The following is a 21,038-nucleotide window of genomic DNA, read 5'->3' on the forward strand; positions in this document are numbered from 1 at the left end:
TGGACCGCTGGCTTCAAAGGAGATTTTGCCCCAGCCAAGATACCCAGAGAAGAGCGTCTAGCTTGCGCTAGCTCAACAGACAAGCGACGTTCAGTAATAGCCAGTTCGTGCTCAAGACATGATACAGCTCTTGTAATAAAATGGTCAAGTGTCCCGGTCACAGACCCACCCCCGCATGTACGTTTGCCTTTAGACGCCATTTGAACTAAGCGTGCTATACTAGGGCCAATGTGCTCATTAGCCTAAAAGGAACAATTGCATAAGAGTAAGATACTACTCCACTAGAACACAATACTCACAGTACAAAATGGGAGACTATAAAGCTGAACAAGGAGATGGAACAATCACTATCGAGACCGGACAAAGATAAGTTCGCCCTTCTACCTTGGATTTAGTATCACAGGACAGCAAAGTTAGAGATGTTGCCCAGTCCAGTCAGGATCAGTCAGAGACGGGCATGGACGGGCCCGCCCTTGGCCCGGGCTTCGCCCGGGCGCTGCCCGCGCGCGTCCCGCGCTGCATGAGCGCCTGATCGTTTTTAAGGGTGTCCGGCGCTGGGTTGTGTCGTCATCGGCAAGCGCCGGTACAGGAATGCCGGGATTTGTAGTATTCTTGGGCCGTTCCCCTCACGGCAATGAAGGACCGCCAAAATGCAGCCCAGCGACCCACAGCAGGCCGTTCCCCTCACGGCAGGTAGATTTTAGGCACAGCGTTCAGCTTGTTTAGAGCGTTCAGCTTGTTTAGAGCGTCCCGCGCTGCGTGAGCGCCTGATCGTTTTTAAGGGTGTCCGGCGCTGGGTTGTGTCGTCATCGGCAAGCGCCGGTACAGGAATGCCGGGATTTGTAGTATTCTTGGGCCGTTCCCCTCACGGCAATGAAGGACCGCCAAAATGCAGCCCAGCGACCCACAGCACGCCGTTCCCCTCACGGCAGGTAGGTTTTAGGCACAGCGTTCAGCTTGTTTAGAGCGTTCAGCTTGTTTAGAGCGTCCCGCGCTGCGTGAGCGCCTGATCGTTTTTAAGGGTGTCCGGCGCTGGGTTGTGTCGTCATCGGCAAGCGCCGGTACAGGAATGCCGGGATTTGTAGTATTCTTGGGCCGTTCCCCTCACGGCAATGAAGGACCGCCAAAATGCAGCCCAGCGACCCACAGCAGGCCGTTCCCCTCACGGCAGGTAGGTTTTAGGCACAGCGTTCAGCTTGTTTAGAGCGTTCAGCTTGTTTAGAGCGTCCCGCGCTGCGTGAGCGCCTGATCGTTTTTAAGGGTGTCCGGCGCTGGGTTGTGTCGTCATCGGCAAGCGCCGGTACAGGAATGCCGGGATTTGTAGTATTCTTGGGCCGTTCCCCTCACGGCAATGAAGGACCGCCAAAATGCAGCCCAGCGACCCACAGCAGGCCGTTCCCCTCACGGCAGGTAGGTTTTAGGCACAGCGTTCAGCTTGTTTAGAGCGTTCAGCTTGTTTAGAGCGTCCCGCGCTGCGTGAGCGCCTGATCGTTTTTAAGGGTGTCCGGCGCTGGGTTGTGTCGTCATCGGCAAGCGCCGGTACAGGAATGCCGGGATTTGTAGTATTCTTGGGCCGTTCCCCTCACGGCAATGAAGGACCGCCAAAATGCAGCCCAGCGACCCACAGCAGGCCGTTCCCCTCACGGCAGGTAGGTTTTAGGCACAGCGTTCAGCTTGTTTAGAGCGTTCAGCTTGTTTAGAGCGTCCCGCGCTGCGTGAGCGCCTGATCGTTTTTAAGGGTGTCCGGCGCTGGGTTGTGTCGTCATCGGCAAGCGCCGGTACAGGAATGCCGGGATTTGTAGTATTCTTGGGCCGTTCCCCTCACGGCAATGAAGGACCGCCAAAATGCAGCCCAGCGACCCACAGCAGGCCGTTCCCCTCACGGCAGGTAGGTTTTAGGCACAGCGTTCAGCTTGTTTAGAGCGTTCAGCTTGTTTAGAGCGTCCCGCGCTGCGTGAGCGCCTGATCGTTTTTAAGGGTGTCCGGCGCTGGGTTGTGTCGTCATCGGCAAGCGCCGGTACAGGAATGCCGGGATTTGTAGTATTCTTGGGCCGTTCCCCTCACGGCAATGAAGGACCGCCAAAATGCAGCCCAGCGACCCACAGCAGGCCGTTCCCCTCACGGCAGGTAGGTTTTAGGCACAGCGTTCAGCTTGTTTAGAGCGTTCAGCTTGTTTAGATTACTATTACTTGCCTTGCCAGTTGTATTCGTTGTTCCAGCATTTAACAACCTTGCCTCCTTCCCTCCTACAGCCAGTGGTTCAGTGTGATGAGCCAGGTGCATGCCTCGACGGAGCAGGAGATACGAGAGATGCACGATGAGCAGGCCAACCCACAGAATGCAGTGGTAAGCAGGATTCATGTATACATTTTAACTATTTCATGAGGAGCATCTGTTTTCCACTTCATACAATGCACTAACAATGTGTACCATCGAGTTGTGTGAGAATACCCGCCAACCAGGAATTTGGGTAGTAATATTATCTGTCATTAGTGCCTGTGTGTCAAATGACCAAGTTTGATTTGGCAGCGTTCTGTGCTATACTACACCATAATGTTTATAACTCACTGTGGTCTGTTTCGATAAGCCTCTGCCAGTTTTAATGTCATTGCTGTTTAAGCAAAGAACATGTACAGACTGAATATGGAATTAGCTGCTATAATCCAAAACACTTTTAATTAGTGACAGTAATACTTCTCTTAAAGTAGTGCAGGTTTGCGTTTCTGGGGAACGGAAGAGTGCGCATTGTGTTTATATTTTAAAGTGTGCTCATTGTTTTATCTTACAGTTGAACACATCAGTTTAACAGTTCACACGTAGCAGTTTAGTACAAGCTTGCTATTGGCAAGTAATTGCCTGCCTCTTGCTTGCTGCAATATGTTGTGGATCTATATAGCTTGATGCAATTCAGTTCATGTCCCTGAGATACACTTGAGCTGCTGGTGGAATCCATTTTATTTAACAAAATGGTCTTTAAGAGACAGGATTTTGCTAGTGTCATGGGGCCGTATGTATCAAAAGAGTTTTGCGATTCTCAAATTGCGATTTTTAGAGAATCACAATTAGAGAATCGCAAAATGCAATGTATGTAGGATTTGCTAAAAGTTTTGCGAATCCTACATATTCCTTATTTGCAAATCGCAAATTGAGATTCTCAAATAAGGAATACCTTCTCATTCCTTCCTATGGGCTAGGAGACCCATAGGAATGAATGGGAAGACATTCTCAAATTGCGATTACCAATTAGAGAATCGCAAATTGAGAATGCAATTTCAAGGTTGCAAGGGTGCCAAAAGGACACCCTGTTGCACCCCTGAAATATGCATGTGCCCTAAAGGGCATGTATGTGCGACATGGCACTTTAAAAATATCTAAAAACTGCTTTTTTAAAGAAAATCGCAAATCACCACCAGGTTGAAGTTGGTGGTAATTTGCAATTCCTTAAGGCCAAATAGCAAATTTCTGGTGCTTCCAGAATTGCATTTAAGGAATCGCAATTTGCAATTCCTTAATTGCATTAGCAAAATAGAGAATCACAAATTTTGCGATTCTGTATTTTGCTATGGCATTTTGGGATGATACATCCCAAAAGGCTTTTTCCCATTCGCAAACGAGAAAAAGGCTTGATACATATGGCCCCAAATTAGCAAGTCTTCAAATGCCAACATGTGCTTACATGTGTTTGAGATTTGTGTTGACTATCCACTGTTACCAATTACAGAAAGAAGTTAAATACAGGAACATATAGTTGGCTTGCATTTCATTTATACTATAGGTCAAGCTCCCAACTTGTGTTGTGCATAGGTAACAAGCTACTTAGAAATGTGATTGTTTTTTCAGCGTTAGAAGGAAAGGATGAGCCACATCCCGCGCCAAGGATTTAGCGTCTCTTCCATTGATGTGAAAATCACTTTTGCAGTGTTTCATTTGTTGCCCTGTGCTCTCCCCGAACTTGCCTCCTTGAATCAAGCCTAATGTACATGGCACAAGTATGTCAGTGATGGGCTTGGTAGCTCACATCGACAATGCATTGCATCGCAGTTATAATAGCACTGGTGTTTTTTCCTCCGTAGGGAACCCTGGATGTTGGAATGATTGATTCTGTATGTGCCTCTGACAACGCAGATCGGTGAGTGCAGATCTACTTCGCTTTACATGGGGAAAAGGAACTTTTCCCTGTTTTTGAATGTTTTAAACATGGTTGCCTAGAAGGACAGATGAGCTAAATGCATATTTGGTACTTTCTAGGTGAAAACAAAACACATTTTCTCTTTCTTTGGCATTTGATGCTGTTAGGCAGACCTGCACGTAGGGATGTTGTTTTGCCTTTTTCATTAAGATTCAGTTTCACAACAAAGAAAGCACTTCATCTGCATTATTAAATTGCTCATTCTAGGTACCTGAATTGCATCTAAGAGTCAGATGTACTGAGCTATTTTGTTGTCGTAAACTCTGATTTGCAAAATCAGGGTATTTGCGAAATCAAAATGGCTTTTTGATATTCACTAAACCCATTTTGCGATTCGGAAAAAGGCTTACAAAACTGGAAAATGAGCTTGGAAATGTATACTGAATCACAATTTGGATGGGTCCCTTCAAAATTTTAATTATTTACCAGACCCACAGATCTGATCGGAAATCGTTGCAAAGTTCCAACTCAACAGAGAAGGTGGTCACGTATTCACTAAAGGGAAGAAGTCCACTTGGTACCCCATCCCCACTTTGTTGGGTGTAGGCAATGGTCCACAGGACCACTGCTAACTCAAAAAAAGAAGTAAACCTTATTTTTAAATGCAGCCCATTTAATTAAGTTAAAGAGGCAGCAAAAAAAGTTTACTTTATTTAAAGGGGACCATGGACCTGGCTGCGTGCTGACCCTAGATGGCCACCATCCCAGTAATGACCTCCAATCAGAGTAAGTCAAATTTGTGACCTACTTCCTCAATATTCACGTAGTAAGTCTGATTACAACACACTTCTAATGAGGAGCTGTTTGCTAGTTATTCTTTGTATATCTGGCTCTAAGTACCTTCTTTCATGACAGTAAACTACAGTAGAAAAAAACATTTTACATATATTAGGGCACACACCATGAAATATAAAAAAAGCTTGCCAGTGTGTAAAGAAGAAAATGTAAAATATTTGAGGGATGATAATATCAATGAATGATGTTCCCTTGTTTTATAAGATTGTGCCATAGATTTAACACTTCTAGCTTCCTAGAGCGAACATGTCCTGCCAACAACTGGTACTATGTTAAAAAAAAAAATTAATAACTTTTTAAAAACACTGACTGAAATTCTCCCCTGATGCCATTCACTGTCTTCAACTTTTTAGTGTCATTTGTTGAAGGAACTCTCTCCTTCCTTTTTCCATCATTTATTAGTAACTAGCTGTAACTGATATTAAGATTCTGGCTGTAACAGATATTAAGATTATCTGATCACATTCAAAAGTAATATCATGCCTAAGGTGTGATATTTCAAAGTTCATATACCATTGTTCAGCTATGAGCTTCAACTAAAGCAGTAAGCCACTCTATGTAGCTGTTTTATCCCACTAAGGCAATTTCATGCTTAGGGCTTTAACCATTTTGGAATACTTGCCTTACAGAACTGTATTCCCGGAGGAATGAGGTGGGGGGGAAAGAGGAGGACTGGAAAGGGGAACAGTAGGATCCATTCTCTGGCAGACAGAATGCAATTGTAAACCAAGAAAAATAGTAACCCCCTGATGCCTTATTTGTTTGTGCGTGTTATTGATAGATTTGTAATGGTAATGCAACAATGATATTATGTATGGAACATATTACAAATAGGGCAAAAAATTAGCCATACCAGTAACATATGAATGCGGCATTTGTATAGTGCGAACCTAGGCCTAAGGCAGCCGAGCTCTGTGTTGAGCAGTGACATATTCCCTCAGTCAGTACCAGGCCATAGTCCTCCTATATTACCGGAGAAATGCACTTTTTTCAGTGCTTCCTCAAATGCAGCAATGGGTTTCAGTAAATTCTACTGCAGTGACTAAATGCTGTAAATAAAAAAAGCTATTTTTTTAAAAGGGTGTTTTAAATGGCGTAAGTGAACACTTAATTGATGCTTATGTCGTAAAACGCAATTTTCCAGGGAGTCCCACTCTGATCATACTTGAAGGAGCCCCTTATATTGAAAGGGCTACATGCACAGGTAAATTGTAGTTTATCAAGAAATGCCGAAGCACATTTCCAGTGATCAACCAAATGACTGCCTTTAAAAATGAGCTTTTTTTTTTCAGCATGATAAATGACCTTGCAACAATAGTTAAATACTGCAACTGGTATTTTTTTGCTTTCCTAAAATCTTTCCTGCGGCTCTGATTATGTTGTGTTTACTCTGAAGCTAGGAATGTCAGTAGGAAAACTCTTTAAATGCTCCCTTCTCCAGTCACGGTTTTATTCAATTTTTTGTTCAGAAAATTTCTTGAGCAAAGAGTAGCCAAAGGCATCAGAGAGTTTAAAACATATAGTAAAGCATTAAAAAAACAAAAAATGGCCATATGAGCTGGGAAACAGCGAAACAGATAGTGTTATAAGGTGCTTCAATCAAACTAATTATTACCGAATAGGGGGATGCCCAATACTCTCTGCAACTCTTGGGCAAACAAACTATCCACATCAAAATAGGTGAGTGCAGAAACAGTTTCTTAATGATAATTATTAGATCAAAGAGAAAAAATGTGTTTGATCAGCCAGCTAACTTAATTATGGCCAAATACATTCAATGAAAAGCTAATACAACCTTATATTTTCTGTAGCCCAATTTTAGGCGTTGTTTATTTTAGTTCGCGTTTTTCAAACATTTCCAAAGGAATGTTTCTGATACAAAAACATTTATAGTCATCAAAAAATATGGACAGATATATCATTTTGACAAAAACAAAATGAAGGTCATTCTAGGCCTCTCCCAACCGCATCTTTTATACAAGAATTAACCAGAATAGGTTGTTGTGATATTCTTCTCCACACGTGTCTAATCCACTGAAAAATAATCTCAGGGAACCAATAATAATCTATTTTTTGTAGTGCGATTCCCCATATACAATAATTAATTCTAAATGTTCATTTTGGGATTTTCTTTCCAAAAGAAGGATGGTCGATGCATTTCAGCCTTTGGTGCATTTAAGGCCTCAACAGGACCGGTGGTAAAAGGGGAGATCTATCAATTCACGATGCTCCCCAGTTACTCAAATCCTAATATGAAAAAACCTCACATCCTGGTAATTGTGATTCAGTGGGACAGACCCACACTTGCTTTGGCAGTGCGTTTTCCGTCTCTACTGGAAAAACAATGTTCAGAGCTCTATTTTGTTGGAGATTAATGCTTTCAATAAATGGCCGTAGTACCAATTCCTCCATCAAGCGAGAAGGGGGAACCTTGCGCCAGTGCTCTCAGAAAGTGAACGTCTCCTTGAGTGACAAAAATCAATAACACTAACTGCTGATTACAGATTCAGCCACCAGATGCCCTATATGCCCCATTTCCTGAAGAAAATTTCCAAAATGTTGTATAGAATAAGCTATGATAACACAGCCTAGTTACCAAGATTAGCGATTGAGACTAGAAGTAAACATGTCTTAGTACATTGCCTGATCTCTTTGTGATTCAGTTGAATCAGGTGTTCCAAGCTGTGGTTAGCGTTGGAAGTTTGAGCGGTCTGACGCATATGTTTGTGGACAGTAATAAACTCCTATTATTCCAGTCTGAAAAGGGTTGGAAAGCCAGCACACTGCTGGCATAAATACAATTTCTGGGATGGCAAGGGAAAGGAAACCACCCCAGGTTTGAGGGTGTTATAGGAGATGAGGGCCCTCCATGGGGAAATATATTTTCCCTTCAGAGAAAAAAGCAGAGAAAAGAGAAAAAGGTGCATTTGCACAGGGAATCCAATTTCAGCCGTGCAAAATTCTTTGCTATAAAAAACTTTGCAAAGCAGGAAAAGGATCCAGACTGGAATAACATGACTTTTCAGTAATCCGGCTGGAAATCTCTGCCTGGTGCAGATTTCCAGACATAGATGTAAATCTCCAAATGCAGATTTGCTATTTTCTATTGCTGTGAATTGGCCAATTGCTGTGCCATTTTGAAGTGACTGCACAGATAAGTTGATTTTGTCTGGAAAGCAGAAGCATGTTTTCAGCAAAATGTTCTCTGCCTCTCGAGGGGGGCTAAAGGCTCCACGATGCTTCCAACAGCATGTGTTTGTAGATGAGGTCAGTCTGGTGCACATCCAACTCCTTTTGTTTTCATCTTCCACGTAGACCTAATTCGTTTGTGATCATCACTGCCAACCGGGTCCTTCACTGCAACGCAGACACGCCGGAGGAGATGCACCACTGGATCACCCTGCTGCAGAGGTCCAAGGGTGACACCAGAGTGGAAGGGCAGGAGTTTATTGTCAGAGGTAAGCAATATCCAATCACTAATGCTCCATCTGGTTCTTAAATAATATTAGTCAGTAACCTGGCTTTCATATTATAAAACTGCTAAACAATATGAAGAAATTGTTGTAATTTTGACCATACATGAGCTTTAGTTGATATGTCGCTGTGATTGCCACTAGGAGAAGAGAACTCTACTTTCCTTACCCAATGCCCTACTCTGAGAATGTGCCAGTCTGTTTCCCTCGCTATTGCTCGGATGTATGGCTGTCACTTGTCTGTGTACAGTATAAGTCTGAAAAACAAACTTATCACTTTCGTGCATCAGATTTGTTGCAACTTAAATTTCTTTAGTCATCCTTGCGTGGGGCCTCAATTTGTTGCTGGATTGTTAATTTCTTTATACACATCCTCAAAGTCAAGCATTTTGAAAGTCCACTTCATTGAAACATTTATTTTTGGTGTCACATAAATAATGCATTCTTTTTAGAACTGAAAACATAAAAGAGAGCCATTTCCTGTGGATTTGGAACTCCTGCTGTGTTTGGCCAAGTTGGAGCATGGTTTGTCTGTTACCTTTTTTAGAAGCAGCAAGAACAGAGAACCCTGGGTGTCCAAAAAATATATTTTTTTGAAATCTTGCTTTATTTACAAGTTTTTAACTGAAAACATCAAAGTTCCTCACCTCACGATTTAGGGAAACATGGTGCCGATATCTATAGTTACTTAGATATGTAAAACAAATTACAGCATTTGTTCAATTTGTGTCTGCCTAACAGAGCATTTTAGTTATCACAGGTTTAAGTCTACATCATTAACTCATAATCCAGCAGGTCTATGTTGTTTCATTCATTCTATTTGCACAGCCATCACACACCCCAGCATCACATATCCTTCAAATTAACCAACAACTTTTGCAGGAGAAAAAATACACTAAGTCTAACAGCTTGGCCCCATCCTGTTTTCTGAATGTCTGAGCATAAGAAAAGTATATATCCAGTGAGATATACTGAAATAACTGCATACTTCATAAAAATTTCAAAATTGGAATTTTTGATACAGTCTTTATTTATTGATGTTGACATCTAGCTTCCGAATTGAAAAAGGGGGACCGACTCATCAATCTCTAATTTCCTCTTCAGTGTTTAAGTTGCAAAAGTAGTCTTTTATTTCAAAAGTACAGTTTGTAAAAACATATCTACCCGGGCACACAATGCTAAATTAAAAAAGGAAGTGGTCTAAATCATCTAGTCTACCCTACTGTAGTGCCTGGAGGCCTGCTGATTTATAGAACTCTAGATATGGCTAGTAACAATGTTTTAAGAGCAATAGATAAAAAGTATTTGTCTTTCTAGAGTCATCACAATATCCTGACCTTTCTATGTGCATCTGAGAACCTTCACTTTAGTTAAGCATTAGTTGTTAATGTTGATGGTTCCTGCCTCTCAAAAGTGGTCCGACAATGCTTGTTAGTTTTTCTATCAAATTTGAATGCCTGATTTACGATGTATGTTATTTGAGTTTAAAGTCATTGGCTGGTATTTCGAGTAGGCACGGAATACCATGCAGTATTTTTGCCTCATGGAAAATATTTTACCACACCCTGCGTTTTTCCCCAGGTCAAAATTATGTGACAATTCTTATTTTTGCTGCTTGGAATGAGAGTTAACCTCTGGTAATTCAATTATCACATCTAAGTGCAGCTCATTTTACTTCTAGCCAATCAGATTTTGACATGCAATTGTCACCACGTATTGCCTGTCAAATTGTGCTTGTGGCAAAATTGCAGAGGTGCAGTATTACCACACATTTCCCAATACCGGAATCAAACTCAGGTAGTGTCTGCACCCAATCTTGTATTTCCACACAACTTTGAATGAGTGCCAGAGTGTAAGAACGACATTCAGCAGAAGTACTGTAAGCAAATATCTTGAGTAGGACTACTCTACATTCTTATGCATAGCTCGGTTATAGTCAAACTTGTGATAGAGCTGTGTCTGTTTTATTCCACTGACACCGCAAGTGGTTTTCTTTGTTATTAAAGGATGGCTGCACAAGGAGGTGAAGAACAGCCCCCGGATGACCTCACTGAAGATGAAGAAGCGCTGGTTCGTCCTAACCCACAACTCCTTAGACTACTACAAGAGTTCAGAGAAGAGCTCCCTCAAGCTGGGTACCCTGGTCCTCAACAGCCTGTGCTCGGTGGTACCTCCTGATGAAAAGATCTTCAAAGAGACTGGTATGAGGACACAGCCTCTGGTGGTTATTATGCATACCCTCTAACATCTCTTTTAATGTACTTGCCATTATTTCCTAAAACATGCATCTCAGCCAGTATAGATGCATCAGTCGAAACAGAGATGTGTTTTGTAAACTGCAGGGGGCCCTTGAGTGCTCTCTAGAGCCAACCATGCATCCAAAAGCTGTTTACGGAGGCTCATTTCATGTATATGTCTGATACTTGTCTCTGAGCCCCATCCACTAATGTCTTGAGGTAATTTGAGGAGATAATGTGGCTGAGTTGCTAGCTTACTTAGGGTGACGATACGTAATGACAATCATGAGCTTCTTTAAATTACCTGGTTGTCCGTTTGAGCATGTGAAAGAACATGTGTGTTGTGCTATTAGCGGCGATTTCCTACTTCTCTAGACCAGCCACTAGATAAACCAAATAATAGAAATCACTCATGCACGTGCTGATTGGTGGTGGTAACCTTGTGTTTTTATCGTAATTTATAACATGTCACATGTCCTGTAGTGTTGTGGGCATGAGCCCTGATATGTGCACAGAAATGCTACAGTAGAAAGCTTTGAGCCTGCCACAAACATCTATTTTGCTTGCCTAGTTTTACTGCAAGTTAGAGGAGACAAACATGTTGGAAGTATGTGAATTCATAAATGACAAAATACATCCAACCCACAAGAAAGGAACCACCTGGTCAAAGAAGGGTTTCTTATGTACAAGACTATTTGAATTGGACATGTGGTAAAATGCACTCACTACACATAAGAGCGTCTGAAAGGAATACAGCAAGGAATAGGAGTAATAAATACATGGTAAAAGTGCAAGCTAAGCACAACCAGCTGTGTTGAAATTAGATTGCCATATTTGCAGAGAGATTTGGCCTAACAGTCCTCCCCTATGGTCGATATCTAGGTTTTGGTTTCAGATATGTATGTACGTGTTTGCATGCATTAGCATTTATGCAGTGATACTGATATGCAAATAGGAGGATATGGAAGAATTGATCTAATCTGTTACATAAGGAGAATGCAGTAGAGATGTTTGGCACTGATGGGTGCCCCTTAGCCTAATCCAAAGTGGTCTGTGGGGCTTTAGCAGTTGTCAAGGGTGGACAAGGTGCTACATGAATAAGTGAGTTTCCATTTCTTATCTTAAATGCAGGGGTGCTTTGCATACCTGGGGCCGGATTACATAACGTGCCCTGGGGGTGCAACGGTCATTTACGCCCATTTTGCGGGCCCCCAGGGCACTTTGGTATTACAGAAGGGTCCGCAGACATCTGTGGCCCCTTTGTATTACCAATAGTGCTGGTGCACATAAAGCGCCAGCGATATCTTCAAAGGGACATTCCCTCATTTGCATGGGGGCATGCCCCATGCTAATGAGGGAATCACTTTGCCTTTGTGCCCGCGCAGTATTACTGACGTGGCCGCAGAGCCATAGAAGCCCTCCAGGAGGCGCACTGACAGTGCGCCACTCAAAAGGTGACACACTGTCAGTGCACCTCCTGAGAGCAGCCCTCTGCAAGGTATTATGGGGGTCATCCACTTGCAGGTGGGCGCAGTCACTGACTGCACCCGCCTGCAAGGGAATCTCCATTAAAAGTGCTGGTGGGTTGCCGCCTGCACAGTGAAACACGGAGCGGCTCTAAAGCAGTCGCTCCGTATTTCACGTGAATGCACTGTCCCCAGGGTAGTACATGTTCGCGGCTGGTGCAATGAAGGAAAATGTGCCGTATGTGTAATGCTGCCCCACATGTGTAATGGCATGGTATTCTGGATTCCTAATTTTTGCACTTCTTAACTTTGGTTGTTTTTTAACAAGGTGGGTTTTAAAGATCATATGAGGCTGCATGGATAGCCAAAGTAGCTCCTTTAGAGTGAGGGTGATGTCATATTTCATTAGCCCTTAAATGAGGAGGGCTGGCAGGCAAGACACTGGGACCAGTACGGAATCAGGATACCAAACAGGAGGAAGTTGCAACAAATGGAAGTGAGAAACAGATAGATCTTGGGCTCAGGTTTCTTTCCAGTGGGTAGGTCCTTATTGTCCAGAAGAGAGATAGCTGGCATTATGATCAGCTGGTCTTCTCGGTAATGTGGGTCTTGTAGGAGAAAATGTTATTGCTTTGTGGTGTCACTCCATCTAGGTTCATGTTTGTGACACTGTCATAGAATAGGGGTTGTCTGTTGGTGTTAGGAAAAGGCATGAGTTTTCAAAACATGGGGGTTAATATTATTGACGGTCTGAAAGAGACCCTCATGTACCAGAATTCCTGGGTATTTAATTTAGTAGATCTGTAGGGCATCATTTACGACTTGGACAGTGGAGGTTTTAGTCCTGCATTATAGCCCTAAACTAGACTGACAGTCGTATAGCAGGCTGTTGTTGACAATTTACTGTTGGATTTTGATGCCTGCTGGTTTCTCCTGGTGAGTGAGTCGTGAATGTGTATTTCATGAGTCCTCCTGCCTTTTTCATAAGTGGGAGGATTATTCCTTTTTTGAGTGTAAGTGTGTCAAGGATGGCACTTTGTAAGTCAGAGGTGTTGACTGCGTTGAGGTGATTGAGTGATGCTCTGGAGAAAGACAGCAGATGGAAGGATGCAGTTGTCTATAGTGGTGGCCTTTAGAAAGGTTAGGATATCACAAAGGTCAGCTATGGTGAGTGCCTCGAATGTTGTTTTCTTGGATATGCTGCATTGAGGCACGCGGGGAACGGCAGGCATTGTTTTTAACTCCGTGTAATATGATCATGCATGATTCTACTCTAATTCTCCAGTTAGCAACTGCTTTGTATCATGGACATGTCCAGGATAGAATCAGCGAGCAAAAACCTCAGCACCATACCACTTATAGAGAAATATTTTATACCATGTTTCGAGGTTCCAATGTCTGCTAATTGCTGGAAGCTCTGGTGGTGGCAGGAGATGTGAGAAAGTGGCTATACTGTTCCCAAATAGGTACAGTGTGCACTTGCTCTGGGCAAATGGTGAAGTAGATAAGTGTAGAGGTTACACTGCCAGGGCCACTCGGGCAGCTGGGTGCAGGGTGCTTTTGAGCCTTCGGGCACTCAATTGATTTCAGTGGGAAAGCTCCTGGTTGGAAAAAGGCTGCAAACTCGGGGACGAAGTCTCTTTAGGTGCCACCACCACTTCGAGAGGTAAGTTGGGTAGTTGGGGGATAGGTAGGTACCCAGGAGTTGTGCACAGGGGGCCGCGGGGCGCCGGGTGCAGGGGTGCCTTTTGGTGTTGGGAAATCTTATCCTCTGTTGATCGCGGTTGGGGGGGGGTACCTGGTTCTGAGGCTGCAGGCATCGTCATGAGCGTCAAGGGAAGACCTTGGGTGCCGGACTCGGGGTCACAGTCGCCGGGGGGTCGTCCTCGTGGTTTTTGTTCACTCCGGCACAGGCCAGGCTTGGCGGGTGCAGGGTTCGCGGGTCCGGGCTGATACCAGGGAGTAGAAGCGGATTTTGAGCAGAGCCTCTGCTCATGGGAGTCCCAGGTGCTTAGAGCCAAAAGGTAGCCAGGTCCTCCGGGGTTTGTGAGGTTGCTGGTCACAAGAGGTGCCGGGATGTAGCAGGAGCAGGTTCGAGGGTCGACAGGCCGGTAGGGCTGGGGCCAAAGCAGTTGGTGTCTTCCTCTTCTTAGCAGCTGCACGGCAGGTCTTCTTTCTTCTTGCTCTTCTTTGTATTATGGAATCTGGAATCTGGGGAAGGAAGGTTCAGGGTGCCCCTAAATACTAGATTTAGGGGCGTTACAGGTAGGTAAAGGGCAGGGACCAATGGGTCCCTGTCCTGGGGTGGGTACACCCCCTATTCTGCCACACTCCTGTGGGAGGGGGGCAGTAGCCTAGTCCTGATTGGGTAGGGCCTCTCATCTTCAAGATGGCGAGCGCCCGGAGATGTGCTTCACCTCGCCTTCCCCACCTGAGGGGTGGGGTGGCAGGCTGGCACATCCCCTGTCCTTATTTGGGGTTTCCGGCCAGGCTTCCTGCCAGAGTGGGGGCTGCAAGTGGCCTGGGGAAGCTCACAGAGGCTGCATGCCTTTGAAGCTTCCCCCTGTCTGTGAGAAAGTGGCTCTGTATATACTGTTCCCTAATAGGTACAGGGTGTACAGAGTCCACAGTCCCCCAGAGGCTGATAGAGGTCAAAGTTAGGTATGACCTTACTCTCAAAAGTGGTAGCTTGGTCGAGCAGTAAGGCAGTACCAGAGGACAGTGTAAAGCATTTATTGTACACACTCAGTCAGCAAATGGTTTCACACACTCAATAACTGAACTCTAGGCCAATGATTTATATATATAAAATATATGCTTGTTTTATTTTTAGAACCACAAAGGGAGTAAAAATATACTTTCTCAGAATGAGAGGTTGAATATAAATACTTTTGTCTTAGGCAATAAATTTGTGTAAACAGTCACAGTTGGTTGCAATAAACAATCCTATTTCCTAAACATAACAATGCATTGAGCTCAATGGTAAATTCAGGTTATTTGTAATAAATTACTTTTCAGATTACTTTTGGAATTCCAGGTCTGGCTCCTAGAACCAGCCTGGGGTCAGTATTCAGAATCAAGTGATGAAAGTCGACTTAATAACTGTAATGATTTTTAAATAATATTTGGCTATTTCAAAAGTTAGCACTTAGAAAATATTTCACAGAAAACATTCAATGGATCTCTATGGCAAGAAATTCAAATTGCAGGTAGAGTACTTTATCGTTACTTTAGTAATCCAGGACTGGGTGCCTAGACCCAGGACTGGGGTCCTTATCAAAAGCAGGTAAGTAATTTCGTTTGCAGAAATGGTACGATTTTAAAAGAATATTTCAAATTTGCAAAAGTAGACACTTAGAAGAAATTTCACAGAAAAGCAGACAATGGTTTCCTATGGGAGAAAAATGAGTTAGAGGTAAGTATAGTTGTGAACACTTTTCAGAGTCAGGGCTGGGCACCAAGATCCAGCACTGGGAGCTCACCTAGGAGCAGGTGAGTAAATTCGTTTTTGTCACTTGGCTGATTTTTGGTGAATTTTTGCAGTTTTGAAAAGTTCACACTTAGAAGATTTTTGAAGAAAAAGTCAGTCAATGTTACCCTATGAGGAAAACGAAGTTAGCGGTTTAAGGGTAAGTACTCGACTGGTAGAGTTGAAATTCCGGGCATGGACTCAGGGGTCCCCCAGTGTCAGGTAGGTACAGTTGGTTCACCCTCAGCGGTTTCAGGACGGCCGGGTGCAGAGAGAGTTAGGCCCAATGTTATCCTATGAGGGATAGGGGGGCCTTGGTTGGTGGCTGCTGTCTGGCAAGCCACGCGGCTGTGGGAGCTGGGCTCCTGGTCACTTACTCAGGGCAAGTGGGGACGTAGGTTAGTGTAGAGAGTGCACTGCCAGGGCCACTCGGGCGGCTGGGTGCAGGGTGCTTTTGAGCCTTCGGGCGCTCAATGGAAGTCAATGGGAATATTCCGGTTTGGAAAAAGGCTGCAAGCTCGGGGATGAGGATGCTTCAGATGCCACCACCACTTCGAGAGGTAAGTTGGGTAGTTGTAGGTTAGGTGGGTACCCCGGGATTGGGCACAGGGGGCCGCAGGGCGCCGGGTGCAGGGGTGCCTTTTGATGTCGGGAATCTTACCCTCTTGTTGATCGCGGTTGGGGTGGCACTCTGTTCTGAGGCTGCAGACTTCTTCCGGAATGTCGAGGGGGGTCCTTGGGTGCCGGACTCGGGGTCACAGTCGCCGTGGGGTCGTCCTCAGGGTCTTTGTTCACTCCGGCACTGGCCAGGCTTGGCTGGTGCAGAGTGTGCTGGGTTCGCGGTTCCGGGCTGCTGCCAGGGGTTAGAGATAGGTTTCTGAGTAGAGCCTCTACTCATGGGAGTCCCAGGGGCTTTAGAGTTCAAAGGTAGCCAGGTCCTCTGGGGTTTTTGAGGTTGCTGGCCACAAGAGATGCCGCGCTGGAGCAGGAGCAGGTTCGAGGGTCGACAGGCCGGTAGGGCTGGGGCCAAAGCAGTTGGTGTCTTCCTCTTTTTAGCAGCTGCAGGGCAGGTCTTTGTTCTTCTTGCTCTTCTTGTAGTTTCGAATCTGGGATCTGGGGAAGGAAGGTTCAGGGGGCCCCTAAATACTAGATTTAGGGGCGTTACAGGTAGGTGAAGGCCAGGGACCAATGGGTCCTTGTCCTGGGGTGGGTACACCCCCTATCCTGCCTCTCTCCTGTGGGAGGAGGGCAGTAGCCTAATCCTGATAGGGTAGGGCCTCCCATCTTCAAGATGGCGAGAGCCCGGAGATGTGCTTCACCTCGCCTCCCCCACCTGAGGGGTGGGGTGGGCAGGCTGGCACATCCCCTGTCCTTGTATGGGGTTTCCGGCCAAGCTTCCTGCCAGAGTGGGGGGTTGCAGTGGCCTGGGGAAACTCCAACTGGCGGCATGCCTTTGAAGCTTCCCTTTGCTCATCCTGGGGGAGGAGATTTCTCACCTCACCCAGGATGTGCATTGTTGCAGGCCCGGGAGAGCAGGGGCTCTCCCACCCAGGGGTCCAGCAACGTGTCTGCTGTGTGGCAGCCTCAGAGCAGACGTGGATTGTAGGTTAGCTGTAAGGGGGCATCTCTAAGATGCCCTCTGGGGTGCTTAGTACATTAAATCCCACACTGGCATCAGTGTGGGTTTAATGTGCTGAGAAGTTTGATACCAAACTTCCCAGTCTTCAGTGTTGCCATTATGGTGCTGTGGAGTTCGTGTTTGACGAGCTCTCATGTACTTGTAAAAGGCAGCACTGTACTTACAGTGCCCAGGAATGGACCTGGGTACTGTAGGGGCACAGGGCTCCTGCTCCTGTGCCCACACCATAGGCATAAGGCACCCAGCCAGAGGGGTGGCTGACATATGCCTTGGCAGTATAGGTAATGGGCATGGCACACAGAGATGTGTGCCATGTCGACTCTTTGTTTTGTCCTGCACCCAGACACTCAGCCTGCAAAGGCAGTGTGTGTGTGTAAGGGTACAGGGCCTCTAAGGGTGGCACAATGAGTGCTGCAGCCCTTAGAGGCCTTCCCTGGTCACAAGGCCCTGGGTACCTAGGGTACCATTTACCAGGGGCTGACATGTGGCCAGGGTTTGCCAATTGGGAGTTTGTGTGTTTTAAGGAAGGAACATAGGCCCTGGGCACCTGATTGGCAGGAGCCCAGGGCACAACAAGGAAAAGTGCATCAGCTATTAGGCAAAAAAAGGGGGGGTTACTGCAACAGAAACCCACTTTCTCACACTGTCCATCCTGGGGGAGGAAACCTAGCACCTCGCCCAGGATGTGCATTGTTGCAGGCCCAGGAGAGCAGGGGCTCTCCTACCCAGGGGTCCAGCAACATGTCTGCTGTGTGGCAACCTAGGCAGCCTCTCAGACCAGACGTGGATTGTAGGTTAGGTTTCAGGGGGCGCTTGGTACATTAAATCCCACACTGGCATGAGTGCGGGTTTAATGTGCTGAGAAGTATGATACCAAACTTTTCAGTCTTCAGTGTTGCCATTATGGTGCTGTTGAGTTCGTGTTTGACGAGTTCTCAGCACCATGTACTCTTAAATGGCAGCACTGCACTTACAGTGCTCAGGAATGGACCTGGGTACTGTAGGGGCACAGGGCTCCTGCTCCTGTGCCCACACCACTGGCATAGGGCACCCAGCTAGAGGGGTGGCAGATGTATGCCATGGCAGTGTAGGGGGTGAGCATGGCACACAGGGATGTGTGCCATGTCGACTCTTTGTTTTGTCTTGTACCCAGACACTCAGCCTGCAAGGGCAGTGTGTGTGTGTTAGGGCACAGGGCCTCTAAGGGTGGCACAATGAGTGCTGCAGCCCTTAGAGGCCTTCCCTGGTCACAAGTTCCTGGGTACCTAGGGTACCATTTACCAGGGGCTGACATGTGGCCAGGGTTTGCCAATTTGGGTTTGAGGTTTTTGTAGGGAAGGAACATAGGCCCTGGGCACCTGATTGGCAGGAGTCCAGGGCACACTCAGTCAAAGTACATTCAGCAATTCAGCAAAAAGTGGGGGCATACCATGCAAGAAAGATGGCACTTTCTCACAGGAGAGGGTTGAAATTCTAAGACAGAAAGAACATTTCACATTGAAAGAATCAACCCTTGCCCCAAATATGCACCTCTTCTCTAGGCTTTTTGAGGATTTAGGACCAGTTGTACTATTGTTGTGGTTGCAAAAAGCTGTCTCTAATTGCGCAAACCAACCTGAGTAATATTAGTTCAATTTGCAAAATACAGAATTGTAATGAGTACCGAATTGAACTTTAGAAGGGACGCCCACAACACGCCCCTTCCAAACTGAAGTTCGGTATCTATTTATAAACCATTATTAGGAGTTGGTAAAACTTTACAATCACCTAAAATGGGCTTACTGCACACAAAATAAGTTTTGAGTGGTGACAAACACTCTGAGTTCTGTGCATCAAAGTGTTTGCAAACGTTAAAAAGTGTAATACTTGTGGCCTCTAGTCCTTTCACATTTTAGATGTGTGCTTTAGTTCCACTCTGCAGCTTGCCTGTGTATGCATGATAGCATATATTCTTCACAGTTTTACTACTGAATTTTGGGAGCTTTAGTTTAATGACCTGAAGATTGTTTGTAAATTTAATACTGTGAAGAGGATGAGGGATGATTCTGCATTTTGTCTCCTCCACTAATAACATTGCAAATTCAGCATGCAGTTTCCATAACTAAAAACAATAGATGCAAACTGGAGCATGAGTTGGAGCTATTTTTACTAGAAAGAAATTTGAGAAATAGGTTGTCTGTTGTTTAGCAAAATAGACATTAACCACTCTTGAAGACCAAGTACTAATTTTCCTTCTTGTTGTAATAGAGTAAACTCTTACTTAGGGCCCCAATATAAGTTGTACAATAACACCATGCACAAATACCCAGCTGGAAATGACAATTCCTGCCAGTATCTCCCAAGAGTTAATATGAATCATAAGGTAAACTCACTGGAGTTTATTGAGAATAACCTACTGGATCCAGGATTATCAAGACCATTTGTAAAGGATTTGCCTATTTCTGGTAATATAATGCTCTCATTTAACACCTGTTCTTAGCGGGTGGTAACTGGGCATGGGGCGCTCAGTGGGTTGCTGTGCTAGGGCAATGGGGCGTGGATGTTGTGGGTTTAGGGACAGGAAAAGTTTCTGCAGTATTCAGGGGAGCAGTTCATGCACCCTCAACTGCTTAATGTCGGGATGAGGTTGTTACCGTCCTGATCCATTGCTCACTACTCTTCCCCATGTCCTTTTGGTTTTACTAGGTATTTATCCACACTCTGCAATACCAGGTGCAAAAACACGGCCCCTAGAACTTGACTACAGCAGTGTCTCCCCTCCTCCCAACTGTGGGGTGGTGGTTACGGCTTCATCTGCTCGTAAGGGGGCTCCAGTTACGCTAACCCCTGAAAAACTATTGTCATTGCTTTGGTTATAAAATGCCTAATGGTACAACTATGGATAAAAGTCTGTTGTTGTTTTAATATCATGCCATTTACAATTGGAGTAGTGCCATTACACTTTATAGAGTGGTTGTAGAACCTCTCTACCTTTTTATGTGTATGATAAGTAGATGTAAATAATTGTGTGTATCTTTCTAGGACAGTAGTGATTTTGGCATGAGTTGCTAACTTTTGATTTTTACCTGCTTAAGGCAACTGGAATGTCACAGTATATGGACGAAAGCACTGCTACCGCCTTTACACAAAACTGCTCAACGAGGCCACAAGGTGGTCAAGCGCCATCCAGAATGTCATTGATACCAAGTCACCAATCGATACACCAACACAGCAACTCATCCAAGACATTAAGGTAGGCTGCATTACTATAAAGAGACAGCCCTTGGTTTGATCAAACAGTGCATGCACACTGTAGGGCAGGGATAGAAGGCCTGTCATATTAAAGTAATTCCTGCTAGAGCAGATTTTATGCAGTGGACCATGCTCACAGGAATATATGACTGTTTTTTATATAATTTTGGACACTTATGTATCACATTATAAATGAAAGTGCACATAATCATCTCTGAAACTTGAAGCAAATATCTAATGGGCAAGCAGAGGTTTCTGTCACAGGGGACTGGAAGCATGAATTGCCACACCGCAACTTAAAATGTGATGTACTCTCTCCACAAAAAAAGAAGACATTCATAACAGTTATCAAAGATTCCCGTCCAACTTTCCTGTGATCTCTATAAAACAATACAACAAAAAATGCAATACTCTCTCAGTTCTCCTCTCCTCCTGCCTGCAAACAAGTGTTGTACAGCAAGTCCCATTTGGGATATTAATTCCAGATTATGACCTGTGCAGCATGTTTATCCTCCATCACCGCCACAAAACAATGAAGA

At 44.9% G+C, this 21,038-nt stretch overlaps 1 protein-coding gene across 2 annotated transcripts in view; it reads left to right on the plus strand.

The window, feature by feature from the left end:
• The window catches only part of MYO10 (myosin X), a 481,006-nt gene that overhangs the window by 419,032 nt on the left and 40,936 nt on the right, over window positions 1–21,038 (plus strand). For both annotated transcript variants that reach the window (XM_085606080.1, XM_085606081.1), the window contains 5 exons: window positions 2,253–2,346; window positions 4,074–4,129; window positions 8,300–8,442; window positions 10,464–10,658; window positions 20,343–20,500. In XM_085606080.1, the coding sequence (XP_085462206.1) occupies window positions 2,253–2,346; window positions 4,074–4,129; window positions 8,300–8,442; window positions 10,464–10,658; window positions 20,343–20,500 (646 nt within the window). The remainder of the gene's footprint in view (window positions 1–2,252; window positions 2,347–4,073; window positions 4,130–8,299; window positions 8,443–10,463; window positions 10,659–20,342; window positions 20,501–21,038) is intronic.

This window comes from Triturus cristatus, chromosome 5_1 (genome assembly GCF_964204655.1).
Source record: "Triturus cristatus chromosome 5_1, aTriCri1.1, whole genome shotgun sequence".
Classification (NCBI taxonomy): domain Eukaryota; kingdom Metazoa; phylum Chordata; class Amphibia; order Caudata; family Salamandridae; genus Triturus; species Triturus cristatus.